At 41.4% G+C, this 18,146-nt stretch overlaps 1 protein-coding gene and 1 long non-coding RNA gene across 4 annotated transcripts in view; one reads left to right on the forward strand and one right to left on the reverse strand.

Annotated features, from left to right (window-relative positions):
- LOC140729564 (uncharacterized) overlaps window positions 1-18,146 on the forward strand; it is a 77,584-nt gene that overhangs the window by 17,977 nt on the left and 41,461 nt on the right. Inside the window, exon 1 of one of the 3 annotated variants that reach the window (XR_012099354.1) lies at window positions 24-164. The exons of the other annotated variants lie outside the window; for them this stretch is intronic. This is a non-coding gene — a long non-coding RNA (uncharacterized lncRNA). Of the gene's footprint in view, window positions 1-23; window positions 165-18,146 lie in introns of those variants that run through there. 3 annotated transcript variants of the gene reach the window in all.
- Window positions 2,360-11,256, reverse strand: LOC140729562 (ferritin, middle subunit). Its single transcript, XM_073049469.1, has 3 exons — window positions 10,743-11,256; window positions 6,193-6,339; window positions 2,360-4,435 (listed from the first exon to the last, which is right to left on the reverse strand). Exons 1-3 carry the CDS (start codon window positions 10,908-10,910, stop codon window positions 4,139-4,141), a joined length of 612 nt encoding a protein of 203 aa, XP_072905570.1. The 5' UTR covers window positions 10,911-11,256; the 3' UTR covers window positions 2,360-4,138.

The following is an 18,146-nucleotide window of genomic DNA, read 5'->3' on the forward strand; positions in this document are numbered from 1 at the left end:
TCAGGGTCCGGGGCGGGGGGCTAGTGATTGGCAGACGGGTTCTGCCGCAGGGTCAGTATCACCTTTCAAATTTCAGTCGGATTGGTGTCAGACTATTAGATGGAAAGCTTCTCAACGAGAGGTTTCCTTTTCTTCCGACTTGAAGGGTGACAAGTGCAATTTTCGTAAGGCCTTATTTAATAAGATTTTACCAATCACTCCCGCGCCTCTCTATCTTAGGTTACTGCTGAGAGATTAACGTCTAGCCTTTTTCTAAATATTTTAATCGTCGTTTTATTTTCCTCAACGAAGTTTCAAAATAGTCACATTTTTGAATGATTTTCGTTAAAGAATTGAACGTTCGAGGCAATAAGCGATTGGAGATATTTCATTAAGAAAAATATTTAAACGAACGTATGGAACGAGCGTTTCCTGTGTAATGAAGGTGAAATGATCGTTGCAGATGAAAAACACTTCGTGGATACATTGTACGATTTGTATTTTTGTGATATACGTATAATTTATCGTAACATTGGTGCGGTGATTTCTTTGCTGTGAAGTTTTCTGTAGGACAAGAAAGTATACTTCCATTAGTATAGACCGGAGTTTTACCTTCAACTCCAAAGAGAATAGCCACTTTTGAAAACCTTGCTCTTTAATCTTCTGGAAAGAGGTGATCTCTTTATAAAATCAATATAAAATATTTAAATTGTGAATACAAAATCAAGATTGTAGATTGTGATCGAAGAAAATTATTTTCCATTACTCTGACATCCATACATAGGCAGGTGTATAGTAAAGTGAGGGTCGGGGACAATATTTCTCACATTTTAGAATAATTTCTAGCGGGATAAAATGAATGAACTAAGTATGAAGATAGAGCGAAGCCCTCTCCTAACCCCACTTCCCATCAGCCCCACACCCTCCTCCCGGGGACTGTGTCCGAGTGGTGAGATCACACAAAGTACCGTCAGACCCGATCTTTCTCCTTCATGCGTGGTATGGAGATAGAGCTCCCAATGAACTGCTCCCAGTGGCCAACGACACAAGAGGTATCGGAAGAATCCGGTAGATGGAGTTAACTGTCCAATGACCGACTCTCTGCCCACACTGTTGTGTACAAATTCGGTTTTCAGTTACAGTTTGACGTCCCAACAGGACTAATTTGTGAGAATAACTGTTAACGATTTCCTGGAGGAGAGGTTTAAATGCTCTATTTAATCGTAAATGTTCGTTACTTATTAATTTTAACGTAAATGTATTTTACTATTTTGTTGGTAAATGTAGACTTTTCCGTGAGGTTATTGCTGAGGTACCTGCGCCTATTACTTACTGTCCTCCATTCTACTCGTTTTTTCCGATTCTGCGAGTTTATGAACCTTCCGACCAGTCTAAGCCTCACCCTTTCCGTGGAAAGGTTCTAATCGGGTCCTTTTCCTTTATTTTACTTGTCAGCGAATCCGATTCTGTTCCTACTAACGGACAGCTCTTGTTTCTTATTCGGTTTCAAACTTTAGTTACTTTGTGAATATTTTATAGTAAACACGAGGAGAGACTTGGCCCCGTCTCGGTTGGTAATTATTGCGATTGATGACCAACGACGGACGGGTCTCTTGACACGGTACTAGACGGCAGTTGATAGGACAAAGTAATTCGAAATTTTAGCTGCTACGCCCATACATAAATTTCAACAATATCCAACTCAACCAAATCTCTGTCCCCTATAAAGATCTGCTTTCTTTAAACGCTTTGTCGAAATTTAAGTTTTCTAAGTACGTGGTCTGTTCTGAGTTCTGCTTCGTATCGATCTTTCATTTCCCGAGTGTCCTTGTTCCTGTGATTTAAATGCACACTGTACATCCCAGTTTTCGCACTGTACTCGAGATGTTAACAGCCAATCAACGAGTTGAGTTAAAATCTGCGAAATTTGTGCATCGCATTTTCTTTTGCCAGAATTATGTAAATTCTTTTCCGTGATCAATGTCCAATGTCCACTTCCGTGCGACTTAACCTCGTTGAAAATGCTAACCAGAGTATGCACGGTTCGCTTTAAAATCTGTGACTGTAGTAAATAGAATTTACTAGTATGAGCTGGCTTCTCCGATCGGAGTAACTGCATCGCACAAAGTGTGGACGGTAATTGACAAACTTGCCTAGCTAGAGTGCTTCACTGAGTTCTAACTGAAGCATCCATTCATTGCTAATAATGTGCACAGTGTGTGATTAGGGGAATTATATTTACCAGATCAAACGGCGAGCCGGACAACCGTGAAAATGTTAAGAAAACGAACTCAGTCAACCAGAATGTTAACTGAACTCGAGCTAAAGGTGTGTAATGTGAAGATACCAGTTGCTGATACAATCTCCCGGACTATATTCGTTTCTGGACTCAGATATACGCATTTTATTGTAAATTTGTGACACAAATTTCAACAGTATAAAACCATATGATTCCATACCAAACAAACATCTTACCCTTACAGAAAAAGGAAATAATTCAACAATATTAGTTATTGAATCATTTGTAAACCACTCCATGGGGCGTTAAGATATGAAAATACTTTAAATTGTATGAAATAGAAAATAGATTTCAAACTGTTTTATGAATAAGTTCATCTCTTAATAAAATAATTCAATTTCTTAAAATATTACAAAGCTGCATCTTAAAATTCTCGTTTCCGAAATCTTCGATCTTGTTGGAATACGAGTGTACACAACCGGAGTTTCAACAGGAATAGTTGCTTCTGACATACAGTACCTGCTACGAGCGGACAGCAGGGTAGGTTCCCAAGCCATCACCGTCCCGAGGAGGAGAAATCGAAGCCATGGCGCATTCTAAACATGCATCGCACCTCACTACATTTAAAATTTCCCGCATTCCAATTTTTTTGAGCAGGATATGTCGGGAAAGGAGTGTCATAAATCAAATGTCGTAACTTTAGACACTTGATGGAGTGGAAACCAAAAAATTCAGCAAAAATAAGGACATGCCCCGAGCCCGATTCAGGTATAAACAGACCGTTCAGGATGTCCTTTAAGCAATGTGCCTGACTTTCATATGTGCCTGCCTTTTATTTCCGAGTAAACCGTGTCACTTAATCTCTCTGCAGAAGTCTTTTGTGTAGTCCAAGAAAGAATTTAAAAAATACTGTATTATTACCGTTGAGTAGAGCCTGGTTTCATCTAAACCAGAACACGACATGGGGTTCATTTATTAAAGAGGGCGCTGCTTAAGCATTAGCTATCTACCGACCAGCTTGTTCTCAGAAGTATGAAAATATGTAAACAGTACTGGGAAGAAGGAAGATCCGAAATAAATGTAATGATTGTCCTACGGGAGAATTACTACTGGACCAAGAGCGACAACCAATCCGCTCCAGAATCCAGTACCTGCAGTCTCTTGTGTCCCTCGTGCAGGACCATGAAAACCATTCATAAATAGTCCGATAAATGTACCTGATTATAGGGGGCGTGTCCCGCTGTAATACTGCGCTGTAACAGAATTCGAACTTGGGAATGAGGAACAGTCCCGGGGACCGGGGCTTTATTAGGGTATCAAACAATTTGTTGGAAGAACTCAGCGGGTGTGGCAGCAGCTTTGGGGAAAATAAACTGTCAACATTTCGTGTCGTCATCCTGCATCAGGACGACGAGAGTATTTACTGTACTGGGGTATTCCCTGCGGCACATACAATTATCGTTGAAAACAACCTCAGTTCAGGTTTATCGGGACCAGGGTACGGAACAAAAACACACTATGTAAACGGATGTTTCAGCGTTTGAAACAAAAATTTGGTTCTTATTTCCACTATTTTCTACTATTATTATTATTATTATTATTATTATAAAGAAAACAAGACCCTTAGTGCATTAATAGAAAAGGGGCGTGATGTTTGGGGAAATTAGACAGTGGCTCTAATTCTTCCATGTAACAACAAAGATCCCATTAGATCGACGGTGTATGAAATACCGATATTCAACCTGATTTATCCATTTTCATTACTATTAAGTGAAGATTAAAAAAAAGGAATAAGGTTTTGATTTAAGACTCAATATCTATACAATCAGAAAAGGGGAAGGATTAAAAAAAACTCGTTGCAACGTTACTAGAAATGTTTCGATCTTTGGTCTTTGGAGAGTAGCAAAACCGCTGAACAATTCAGGCAGAAGGCTTCAATTCTTCCTGGAGGCGATCGATCAGGTACTCGCCAAAGCTCATCTCCCCATCGTCACTGCAGCCCACTCGGTTGGCGTTAGTGATTAGGTCGCCGGCCACTTTGATCTGTTCGATTTTGGGAACAAGCAGACGCTTTTTGACGAAGCTGGCAGTATGAGGGTCGGCAATGCTTTTGCTCAGCACACAGAGTTCTTCAAGGAAGGACGCCGCGGTTTTCCACTGGAGAAACGTCAGTTCCAGCGCCTGGAGAATATTACGCACCGATTCGCATCGGGGTTTCTGCAAGGGAACACTAGCATCAAAACGGGTATCTGTAGGAAACTCTCCATCTAGTCTACCTCACCTTCTTAAGAAAAAGCATGAAACTCTTGGAGTTTTCCAGTTTCCGCTAATAAAAAAGCGGAAGATCGGAAGTAGTAACGTAGAAATTCACTATGAAGATGTCTGTATCATAAGTCTTGGGAATTTCCGTCTGTAGAGACCACAGTTACACGTTCCCATATATGAATAAATATTCTGGTGCAATAATATTTTTCTCCCTTTTCAAGTCCATAGGTCATCAGGAATCTCCATAAATTCTGATTGCCCGTTGTCCCTGTATGTAAATTTATAGCGATTCCAATAGCAACACCTTTCGCCTCTTCCAATTTAAAAATACCCCACTTTTCTAGTTTTCTAACAATCTTCAGATTCTCCATACATTTCCCACATCTTCATCCATTACCCCAAGGAGCTTGTTTGCACCCTTCACACAAGAACAATAGGTAATTCTGTCTCTTCAGTAAATTTGGATATTTCAATGTTAACTCTGTCAATCGTTATAATTATCTCCAAAGTATCCTATTAATATATCTTTGTTTACAGATCCCAGCAATTTCTCTACCACTGGTCGTTAATTATCATTATATTGGAAGCAAAATTATTCTGAAATCAACATTTTCCCTTTCTTTCCATAACAATGTCTGTGTCCTTGATTAAACTACTAACTTGTCACATGCTGGATTTTTTCTAAATACTTTGGTATTTAATATGGACATTTTTTTACACAGTATAACCATATAACTCAGCAAGAGTTCCATCTACCATTTCTGTTCAGCATTAAGGTGCTCAGTCATACTAAACCTAATTATAAAGTTCATTAATTTTCACTGAACAGAAATGTGCTAACAGGTCTGCGTTTCCATGATTTCCTTCTTTCATCATTGTTAATGACGGGTTTGACAATGTGCACAATATGTCTCAAAACTTTACAAGTTTATGGTTAGGTTATTTGCAGTGCTTTCACTAATTGTTTTTAAATGTTAGCCTGAAATCCATTCTATCCTGAGATTTCATTCTCTTGTGTCAATATTTATTTCAATAGTTATTTTTCTAAAGTTATGTTTTGATTGTCCCCATCCTTGATTCAATATTTGCTTCCTTTCTTCATTTATTATAAACCTTGACTCAAAATAATAATTCAACTCCATCAAAAGTTCCTTATTTTTACCTATAACATTATCTTTGTAATGGACCTTCATGACTGGTGATCAACCTCTATTTTCTATTGTAACTTTATTTGTGCTGGTTTTGACACATCTCATGTGTTAATTTCATGTTGTCTTCTTGTAACTCCTTTTTGGCACTTGTAGTTTTTCTTTGAATCTCTTTCAGTCACCACTATCGGTATTGGTTTTGCCTTTATATGGGCCTTTTCCTTTCAGCTTTAGGTTTAACTTTTACCCCTCTGAAGAGCCGCACCCACTTCCTTTAGCACTTCTGGAATAACTCAGGAATCTTACAGATGTAAATTGATTATGCAATGTATTCAGTTCATTTTCTTAATTCATCATGTTCATTTAATGTTAGCTACCAGTTACTTAGGGCCAATGAAAATTCTGCAGTTACATATGACACTGAGTAGGCTGACTCACTGATAAAAGGTCCTGTTATATGACAAACTGATAAATTTACTTGAGACTGTTTTATTTGCTCATACTCCTCATTGTCTGATTTATCAGCTGATTTCCTTAGGTAGCCTTAATACTCGGCAGTACCTGAATATCTTTTGGGCAGTAGCGCCCTCCTCGCTCTGTCTGGTAGTCAAGTAAGGTTTGTGCATTCTTCTCCTCTTCTTGGGTTATCTTATGGAAATAGGCAGCAACTCTGGGCAGAGCAACATCATCTTGTTCAAAGATCTCCATCTAAATTAAATGCAGGAAACACTAAGTAAATTACATACCCTGGGGATTAATCAGTTGCTGACCTAAAGTTTAAGTGTCCTTGCTATCCAGCAGAGCCTTGTAGTGGGTTTTATTATACTGGGTTATTAATGTTACATGTACCAAGATACAGTGAAAAGCTTGTCTTGCATACTTTTCATGCAGATCAAATCATTTCACAGTGCACTGAGATAGTACATGATAAAACAATAACATTATAGAGTACAGTGCAACAGCTACAGAAAATGTGCAGTGCAGGTAAACAAAGTGCAATCTAACAAAGTACAGTAGATTGCGAGCTCACAATTCTATCTTATGTTCAAGTCTAATAGCAGCAGGTTAGAAGCTGTCTTTGAGCTTGGTATGTGCTTTAAGGCTTTTGTATCTTCTGCCCGATGGGAGAGGGGAGAAAAGAGAATGCTCAGGGTGGGTGGGGCCTTCGATTATGCTGGCTGCTTCACTGAGGCAGTGAGAAGTTAGCCAGAGTCCATGGAGGTGAGGCCGGTTTCCATGATGTGCTGAGCTGTGACCACAACTCTCTCTAGTTTCTTGTGGCTACTTGCAGAACAGTTGGTAAACCAAACTGTGATAAAACTGAATAGGATGGTGAATCTACGGTCCATTTTTATCGATGGAAATGAATGATTTATGAGAAGAATGCAATGGTGATGGGCAGTTGCATTTGTAATTTTGCTCAGTTTGAAGGGAACCATGAGTTCAGCCGTTTGACATACATGCATGCTGAGAAGCCCATGATGAAACTCGACCATCTTTGAGATTATGACTGAATACTTTCAAGTCAGAAGCCCACCTAATCTCTAACTGACATTGTCCTAGTTGAACTCCACTGACTTCCATTCTCAACTATGTATAATTAATGTGTCTTCCATGCCACTCATCTGTATGTCAATGGAAAACCTTCAGTCCTTTACCATTGCTCACTCCCTCAACTGTGACATGTTTCTCCACAACTGTAGCTTTTGCCACTTTTCCAGGTTTTTTTTCCTTAAATTGGTCGGGTCAACACTGTGAAGCACTGAGATCCTGTGGTTAAATGTTGTTTCTGGTTTAAGTTATATAGGAATGACTATAATAAATTCTCCACTAGGAATCAACAATTAAGTTTAATTTTTAAATAAGAATTAATCTAACCATCTGGAATTCAGACCATAAGGCATAGAAACAGAATTAGGCCATTTGGCCCATCAAGTATGCTCCATCATTTCATCATTGCTGATACATTTCCCACTCAACCCCATTCTCCTGCCTTCCTCCTACCTTTCTCACCCCAACTAATCAAGAACCCTATACCTTAAATACACCCAAAGGCTTAGCCTCCACAGCCACCTGTAGCAACAAATTCCACAGGCTTATCACCCACTGGCTAAAGAAATTCATCCTCATCTCTATTCTAATTGGATGTCCATCTATTCTGAGGCTATGCCCTCTCATCCTAGACTCCCTACTGTATCCAAGGATACACATTGCATCAAAAAGACAGGCAGATAAGCAGAGGGGGTGGTCTGACTGTACTGGTAAAAATAAAATAAAATCCTTAGAAAGAAGTGACATAGGATCAGAAGATGTTGAATTTACCTACTGCAGACAACCTGAAATTCATTCTCCAAATGACCTTTCCTTAAGCTGTACCTCCCATTCTGAAGGATCTCCCACTTACTGGGGTGCAGTTTGATCGACTTCACAATATTTCACCTATCCAGATTTAATATTTTCTTAACCTCTACCTCCTATTTCAAAGCTCCTAATATTTGTTTATTGATTGAGATACAGCATGGAATAGGCTCCTCTGGCCCTACAAGCCACACCGCCCAACAGTCCTCCAATTCAATCCTAGTCTAATCATGGGGCAATTTACACTGACCAATTAACCCACCAACAGGTACATCTTTGGACCGTGGGAGGAAACACCGATGCTTGATATGATGCAGTTCAATAGGCTCAGCAATATTTCACGCATATGCTGTTTCTTATTTATGCATCGTTCAGCTATCCAGACTGCATTTTCTTTAAAGCTGTTGAGCTACATGAGAATTTTCCAGGTCCAGATACCATGATAAGAACCAGAATCTGGTGAAATTATTCTTTCTCAAGGAGGCATAGGCCTTCTGTTTTCTACCTTGTTTTTATCAATTTGTGCAGACCTATAAAACCTGCATTCTCTTATGCTTTGTTTGATTCGATACTGAATACTGTATCTATTTCTTTCAACACACACAAAATGCTGGTGGAATGGAGCAGGCCAGGCAGCATCTATAGGAAGAAGCGCTGTCGACGTTTCGGGCCGAGACCCTTCGTCAGGACTAACTGAAAGGAAAGATAGTAAGAGATGTGAAAGTAGGAGGGGGAGGCGTAAATGCGAAATGAGAGGAGAAGACTGGAGGGGGAGGGGTGAAGCTAAGAGCCGGAAAGGTGATTGGCAAAAGGGATACAGAGCTGGAGAAGGGAAAGGATCATGGGACGGGAGGCCTAGGGAGAAAGAAAGGGGGAGGGGAGCACCAAAGGGAGATGGAGAGCAGGCAAGGAGTGATTGTGAGAGGGGCAGAGGGAGAAAAAAAGGAAGGGGGGAATAAATGAATGAATAAATGAATGAATGAATGAATGAACAAATAAATAAATAAATAAATAAAGGATGCGGTTAGAAGGGGAGGAGGGCCATTAACGGAAGTTAGAGAAATCCATGTTCATGCTGTCAGGTTGGAGGCTACCCAGATGGAATATAAGGTGTTGTTCCTCCAACCTGAGTGTGGCTTCATCTTGACAGTAGAGAAAGCCATGCATAGACATATCAGAATGGGAATTGGACGTGGAATTAAAATGTGTGGCCACTGGGAGATCCTGCTTTCCCTGGCGGACCGAGCGTAGGTGTTCAGTGAAACGGTCTCCCAGTCTGCGTCGGGTCTCACCAATATATTAAGGCTGCACCAGGAGCACTGCACGCAGTATACCACACCAGCCGACTCACAGGTGAAGTGTCGCCTCACCTGAATGGTGGTGAGGGATGAAGTGTACGGGCAGGTGTAGCACTTGTTCCGCTTACAAGGATAAGCGCCAAGAGGGAGATCGGTGGGAAGGGATGGGGGGATGAATGGACAAGGGAGTCGCGTAGGGAGCCATCCCTGCAGAAAGCAGAAAGGGGAGGTAGGGAAGGATGTGCTTGGTAGTGGGCTCCTGTTGGAGGTGGCGGAAGTTACAGAGAATTATATTTCTTTAACTGACTAGGAGCTAGGTAATGGTAAGACTCTTGGCGGTGTGGAGGATCAGCAAGATCTTGGGGTCCATGCCCACTGAACACTCAAAGCTGCTGTTCAGATTGACAGTGTTGTTAAATTAACTAGGCGTATGGTGTGTTGGCCTTCATCGACCATTGGATTGAGTCAAGAGCCATGAAGTAATGTTACAGCTTTTATTCCTTGAGGTGAAGGAGACAGACGGAAATCAGGAGGGGCATTGATAAGGCAAATAACCACTAGCTTTGCCCAGGGGAAGGGAATCCAAAACTAGAGGTCTCAGGTTTAAGGTGACAAGGGAAAGATTTAAAAAGGAATTGAGGGGCAACTTCTTCACACAGAGGATAATGTGCAAATAGAATGAGCTGCCAGAGAAAGTGGTTGAAGCAGGTGCAATAGCAATATTTAAGAGACATTTGAGTAAGAACATCTATATGAGGGATTTAGAGGGAATGGTGCAAATGTGAGCAAAGAAACCAAGGTGGGTATCTTGATTGGCATGGAACTGTTAGGCAACTGTTGGACCTGTTCTGTACTTTGTTACTTTCCGAGTATTCACTTTGATTAAGAAAATAAAATGATTAAGTCACTAAAATTTAAAAAAAAATCATATTATTCAACGTGCTAGGTTGTAAGTTTCACTCCTTTAACGGGAGTTCTTGTTACAAATATTTACCTGTACCAAGAGATATCAACCAAGTCCCATTGCAAGAATCTATTGCCACTGTCTCAGAGGGGAGACATCAGTTACACGATGCAGCAATTTAAGCCATTACTTAGCAGCTCAGGCACGCTCTCAAACTATCAGCGTACGCGACGTGGACGGAAAAATGGGAATGCACCCACCATCCTCTTGCAAAGTCCCGTAGTACGAGATCCACTGAGGTTCCCCACTGCTTAGTAACACAATACAGCTCATTGACAACAGTGCAAAGAGCAGACATCTGGGGAGACGCAAAAACTCCGCCCAGCTCCCAACTCGCCCCGCCACTCGCAGAAGTACAAGTCCCGGTGCAGAAATCTTTGCTCCCACGGTGTGGAGAGCCGGGTTCACCGCCGGCAGTTAACTGCATTGCACCGCTCACTTCTCTGTGTCCCCCCAGTTTCCAAGCCCTGCCGGAGGTCCTGCTGCCTTACCAGAGCCTGAAACCGGTAGGACACCTCGTAGAAGAAAGTGATGAGGCCGCAGACTGCCTCTTCAACAATCAGTGGATAGTTCTGCTTCACCCGGCTCCCGGACAGGGGCTGGTGAAAGGTGCAGGTGGGCAAGCATGTTTTCAGCCGCTTCCCCTTCGGTTCTGCCATTCGCACCCAGGCAATGACAACGGTTCTACCAGCCTAGTTCTGGGCCGTCCAAGTTCGAGAAATTCTTCTTCCAGTTCAAATCGAGGTTCATCCGGAAGAAGGCTTAAAAATGGAAGCAATCACTAGCCAGCCGTGAAATTGACAGCGAATGCCGGCCAACTATTCAGGGAAAGAGAGAATGTCAGCTTTGAAGTCGATCGCACGTTTCGCACTATTTAATACAATTGTTGCTTAAAGTGCATTAACACGACATGTGCAATCAGCTGTCCCGTCGAACACATCTCTGTGATTATAAGGAACAAACCTGACAGAGCCAAAGTAAAGGAGTCTTGATAAATAAAAGAACCCATGCCTACAGCTCTCTCTGACAACTTGTGCTTAGCAATTGGGGAAGGGACAATAAGATATAGGAGCAGAAGTAGGCCATTCGGCCCATCGAATCTGCTCTGCCATTCAATCATGGACTGATCCAATACTTCCAGTCATTCCCACTCCCCTGCCTTCTCCCCATACTCTTTGATGCCTTGGCTAATCAAGAACCTGTCTACCTCTGCCTTAATTGCACCCAATGACTTGGCCTCCACAACCACTCGTGGCAACGAATTCCACAGATTACCACCATCACGACTAAACGAATTTCTCTGCAACTCTGTTCCAAATGGACAGCATTCAATCCTGAAGTTGTACGCTAGACTGCCCCTACCATAGGAAATAACTTTGCCATTTCTAATCTGTTCAGGCCTTTTAACATTTGGAATGTTTCCATGAGATCCCCCTTCATTCTCCTGAACTCCAGGGAATACAGCCCAAGAGCTGCCAGATGTTCCTCATACGGTAACCCTTTCATTCCTGGAATCATTTTCGTGAAACTTCTCTGAACCCTCTCCAACGTCAGTATATCCTTTCTAAAATAAGGAGCCCAAAACTGCACACAACACTCCTGAGTGTGGTCTCAAGAGTGCCTCATAGAACGTCAACATCACATCCCTGCTCTTATATTCTGTACCTCTAGAAATGAATGCCAACATTGCATTCGCCTTCTTGCCACCGACTCAACCTGGAGCTTAACCTTTAGGGTAACCTGCATCCTTTGCACCCCTACGTTTTGAATTCTCTCCCTGTCTATATAATAGTCTGCCCATTTATTTCTTCCATCAAAGTGCATGACTGTTCACTTCCCGACATTGTATTTCATTTGCCACTTCTTTGCCCATTCCCCTAAACTACCTAAGTCTCTCTGCAGGCTCTCTGTTTCCTCAACACTACCCACTTCTCCACCTATCTTTGTATCATTGGCAAATTTAGCCACAAATCCATTAATCCCATAGTCCAAATCATTGACATACATCATAAAAAACAGCGGCCCCCAACACCGACCCCTGTGGAACTCCACTGGTAACCGGCAGCCAACCAGAATAGGATCCCTTTATTCCCATTCTTTATTTTCTGCTGATCAACCAATGCTCCATTCGTGCTAGTAACTTCCCTGTAATTCCATGGGCTCTTAACTTGCTAAGCAGCCTCATGTGCGGCACCTCGTCAAAGGCCTTCTGAAAATCCAAGTACACCACATCTACTGCATCTCCTTTGTCTACCCTGCTTGCAATTTCCTAAAAAAAAATTGCAGTAGGTTAGTCCTTTCAAGAAACTGTGCTTGCTTTGGCCTCTCTTGTCATTTGCCTCCAGGTACTCTGTAATCTCATCCCTAATGATCGATTTCAACAACTTCCCAAACACTGATGTCAGGCTAACAGGTCTATAATTTCCTTTCTGCTGCCTCCCACCCTTCTTAAATAGCAGAGTAACTTTTGCAATTTTCCAGTCATCCAGTCCAATGCCAGAATCTATCGATTCTTGAAAGATCATTGTTAATGCCTCTGCAATCTCTCCAGCTACTTTCTTCAGAACCCAAGGGTGCATTCCATCAGGTCCAGGAGATTTATCCACCCTCAGACCATTAAGCTTCCTGAGCACCTTCTCAGTCATAATTTTCACTGCACAAACTTCACTTCCCTGACACTCTTGAGTGTTTGATATACTGCAGATGTCTTCCACTGTGAAGACTGATGCAAAATACACACTCAGTACCTCTGCCATCTCTGCATCTCTCATTACAATATCTCTACCATTATTTCCTATTGGTCCTATATTACCCTTAACTTCCTTTTACCCTTTATATACTTAAAAAAGCTTTTAGTATCTTCTTTGATATTAGTCACCAGCTTTCTTTCATAATTCACCTTTTCCTTCCTAATGACCTTCTTAATTTCCTTCTGCAACTTTTTAAAAGCTTCCCAATCCTGTATCTTCCCGCTATCTTTAGCTTCCTTGTATACTCTCTCTTTTGCTTTTACTTTGGCTCTGATTTCACTTGCCAACCATGGTAGTGTCCTTCCTCCATTCGAAAATTTCTTCTTGTTTGGAATGTATCTGTCTTGCACTTCCCTCATTTTTCACAGAAACTCCAGCCATTGCTGCTCTGCTGTCCTTCCTGCTAGTGTCACTTTCCAAGAACCTTTGGGCAGTTCCCCTTTCATGCCATTGCAATTCCCTTTATTCCACTGAAATGCCGACACATTGGAATTTAGTTTCTCCTTCTCAAATTTCAAAGTGAACTTGAACATATTGTGATCACTGTTCCCTAAGGGTTCCTTAACCTTAAGGAGTTTTATCACCTCTGGAGCATTGTACAACACCCAATCCAGCACAGCTGATCCCCAAGTGGGCTCAACAATAAGCTGTTCTAAAAAGTCATCCCTAAGCCATTCTGCAAATTCTCTCTCTTGAGTTCCAGTACTGGCCTGGTTTCCCAATCCACTTTCATGTTAAAATCCACAATGATTATTATGACATTGCCCTTCTGACACGCCTTTTCTACCTCCTCCTGTAATTTGTAATCCACATCCCAGCTGCTGTTTGGAGGCCTGTATGCAACTGCCATTAGGGTCCTTTCACCCTTACCATTTCTTAACTCAACCCACAGAGACTCTACACCTTCCAATCCTATGTGATCCCTCTCTAATGATTTAATATTATTTCTATACACAGGACCACACCGCCTCTCTGCCTACTAGCCTACCTTTCCAATACACCGTATATCTTTGGACACTCAGCTCCCAATGGCAAGCATACTTTAGCCAAGTTTTGGAGATGGCGACAACGTCATACTTGCCAATCTGTAGCTGAATTTCAAGATTGTCCATTTTATTTCTTATGCTGCAAGCATTCAAATATAACACTTTCAGTCCAGTATTTGTTGCTTTCTGTTTTAACTGCACCACACCTCTATTGCCTTGTAAATCATCCCACTGGCTGGGATTATGCCTCATCTCCTGCCTGTCGTTTCTATCATCTCTGTTGCACGCTATCTTTGATTTATTTCTGTTCTTCCCTTCCACAGCTCTATCACTCCGATTCCCATCCCCCTACCAAATTAGTTTAAATCCTCCCTAACAGCTCAATTAAACTTCCCTGCTAGGATATTGGACCCCTTTGGGTTCAGGTGTAACCCGTCCTTTCTTTTCAGGTCATACCTCCTCCAGAAGAGGCCCCAATGATCCAGGAACCTGAAGCCGTGCTTTGAGAATTTATCCTCAATTGAACTCATGATCTAAAGCTATCTTGTCACACCTCTGTTACCATCAGCTGGCCATTGTATTAAAAATGTTAAAGGAAAGTTGTCAGGATTTGGACAAAGCTTGGTTTTAATTGCAATCATTAAATTTATTTGTAGTTCAGCAGAATACAGCCTCTTTGGCCCACAAAGTTGTGCCAATCTTATAACCTACTCTAGTGTCAGTAATCGAGCCCTTCCCTCCTACATTGTTCTATTCTCCAGGTAACTATCTAAGAGTTTCTTAAAAGTCTCTAGTGTATCTGCATTACTACCATCCTTGGCAGGGCATTCCATGTACCCACCATCCTGGTAACTCTCCTCTGAACCCTCTCGAAAACTTCCACATCCTTCCAATAATGAGAAAACCAGAATAGAACACAATACTCCAAGTATGGTTGTATGAGAGTTTTACAGAGCTGCAAAGTTAACTTGTAGCTCTTGAACTCAATCCCTCGGCTAATAATCTCACACCACATGCTTTCTTAACAACCCTATAAATTTGCATGGGAACTTTGAGGAATCTATGGATGTGGACCCCAAAATCCCTCTGTTCCTCAACACTATTATGAATCCTGCCATTAATCCCGACTTCTGTCTTCCAATTCAACTTTCCAAAGTGAATCACCTCACTTTTTTATGGGTTCAGCTCCTCCTGCTACTTCTCAGCATATCTTTGCAGCATGTCAATGTTCTGTTGTAACCTACAACCTTCTACATTATCCACAATCTGCCAGCTTACTAACCCACCTTTCCACTTCCTCATCCAAGTCACTTATAAACATCACACAAAACAGGGCCCCCACTACAGCTCCCTATGGAACACTACTGGTCACTGACCTCCAGGTAGAATATGTTCCATCTAAACCACCCTCTGCCTTCTATGGACAAGTCAACTCTGAATCCACACAACCAAGTTTCTCAGGATCCTATGCCTCCTGACTTTCTGAAGGGGTCCTTTATCAAACACCTTACTAAAATCCATATGCACCATATCCACTGTTCTACCTTCATCAATATGCTTGTCACATCCTCGAAGAATTCAGTTTGGCTTGTGAGGCATGACCTACCCCTCACATAGCCATACTAATTACCTCTAATTGGTTATGCTTCTTCAAATGCTCAGAAATCCTGTCTCTAAGAATCTTCTCCTATAATATATCTACCACTAAAGTAAGATTCAATGGGCTATAATTCACAGAGTTATTCCCTACTCCCTTCTTTGAATAAAGGAATAACTTTTGCCACCCACCAATTATCAGGTACTACTCCTGTGGCCAATGCGGAAGCAAAGATCATTGCCTAAGGTACATCAATTCCACTCTTCCTTCTCATAGTAACCTGGGGTATATTGCATCCTGCACGAGGGAATCCTAACAGTTTTCAAAAGTTCCAGCACATCATCTTTCTTAACCTCGACACGTTCCAATGTATCAGCATGTTTTATGCTGTCCTCATGATTATCAATATTCATCTCGCTGGTGAATACTGAAGCACAGTATTCATTAAGGACCTCCCCTACCTCCTCTTACTCCAGGTACATGTTTCCTCCTCAATCCCTGATTGGTTCTACCTTGACTGTAGTCATCTTCCTGTTCTTCACATGTACTGTATGTAGAACACCTTGTGGTTTTCCTTAATCCTACTCACTAAAAAATGCTAAGTTCTAAGTAAATTTATCAAAGTACATGTATGTTATCATATGCAGAATATCCTTGAGATTCATTTTCTTGCATAATACAAGAAACACGATCAATGAAAGACTAAGACCGTCTGAATGCCCCTTCTAGCTCTCCATAGTCCATTCCTAAGCTCCTACTTGGGTACTTTGTAACTGTCAAGAGCCCAGTTGATCTTTGCTTCTTCCTTCATCGTGACTAGGAATTCCACATTTTTTGTCAACCATGGTCCCTTCACCCTACCATCCTTTCTCTACCTATCCAGAATCCCATACAAATTCTCTCTAAACAACCTCTACATTTCCTTTGTGCATTTCTGTTATGCTCCCAAGTTCCTGCCTAATAGCAACATAATTCCCTCTCCTGCAATTAAATACTTTCTCATACTGTTGGCTCCTATCCCTCTCTAAGGCTATGGTAAAGGTCTGGGAGTTGTGGTGAATATCTTTGAAGTGTTCAGCAACCGAGAGATCTGACCCCTGACCTGGTTCATTGCTTAGCGACAGATCCATTGTGGCCTCTCCTCTATTTGGCCTGTCTGCATATTGCCCCATCTAAATCTTTTGCACTAAGGAGGTGCCAGTTAATATTAGGGAAGCTGAAGTTAACCATGACAACAATCCTGTCATTTTTGCACCTTTCCTAGATCTATACATTGCCCCCACCAGAGTGATTGCTTCCTTCTTGTTTCTAACTTCCAACCACGCTAACTCAGTAGATAGTCCCTTCACAACATCCTCCCTTTCTACATCTGTGATACTATCCCTGATTAGCAATGCCTCTCCCCACCTCTTTAACCACCCTCCTTTTTGTTTTGAAACATCTAACCCCCAAATTCTTGTTTGACCAAATGTTTTTATTTTTAAGAAATTAGGAACCTTTTTCACAAAAGTCACCCGATCACACAAAGATCAGGCCAACAGTATCTTTTATACAGTAAATGGAGTCAGTATGTACATTCACACATTAGTCTTCACAGTCTCATTTTGAGTGGATTTTGTATTTAATGTACAGACTACATAAACTATGTCTTCTTGCAATAAGTAGCTTTCTTTTACAGGACCTCAGCTTAGGCCGTGGCTCACCTCAGTATTCGATTTCTTTTAATTATATATATATAAAATTAAATTAAATAAGTAGTCTAAAAAGAGAGAAAGAAAATGCTGTGGTAGTATTCATGGGTTCATCGTCTATTCACAAAAGTGATGGTAGAGTGGAAGAAACTGTTCCAAAGTTAAGTGTGGGTCTTCAGGTTCCTGCGCCTCCTCCTTGATGGTAGCAATTCTCCATGTTGCCAGGCTTTCATCAGAATCCCTATAAATCAAGCAAGATGATCCAATAATTAGAAAGAGTATAATACATTGATCATGTTATTTCATTGATTGAAATATTAATCAGTGTATTGTTAATATTCTCTTCCCTTCAAAGATATTGCATGGAAATGCAGTAGATTGTTACACAAATTAGGAGCAGGAACAGGCCATCAACCCTGTTCTACAATCTATAAGAATACAGTTGATCTGATTATCAAGGGTTTCAAAGGTACATTTAATGTCAGAGGAATGTATACAATATACATCCTGATTTTTTTTTGTAACTATCCATGAAAACAGAGGAGTGCCCCAAAGAATGAATGATAGTTAAATGTTAGAACCCCAAAGCCCCCCCCCCCAGCTCCGCCTCCTACCCATAAGCAGCAGTAAAGCAACGATCCTCCTCCCACCAGCAAAACAAGCAACGGTACCCTCCACTGGGCACTCCAGTGTGCAGCAAGGTATCAATAAAGACACAGACTTGTAGTACCCCAAAGACTACTCATATCACAGGCTCTCTCTCTCTCCCTAATAAGGAAAAAAGAGGTGTTCCCATTATGTATTTACAGCTACACTTTCACCTACCTGCATGCACAAACAAGCAGATGTCCCACCTAACATGCAATTGTTA

Source organism: Hemitrygon akajei, chromosome 6, assembly GCF_048418815.1.
Source record: "Hemitrygon akajei chromosome 6, sHemAka1.3, whole genome shotgun sequence".
In the NCBI taxonomy this organism is placed as follows: domain Eukaryota; kingdom Metazoa; phylum Chordata; class Chondrichthyes; order Myliobatiformes; family Dasyatidae; genus Hemitrygon; species Hemitrygon akajei.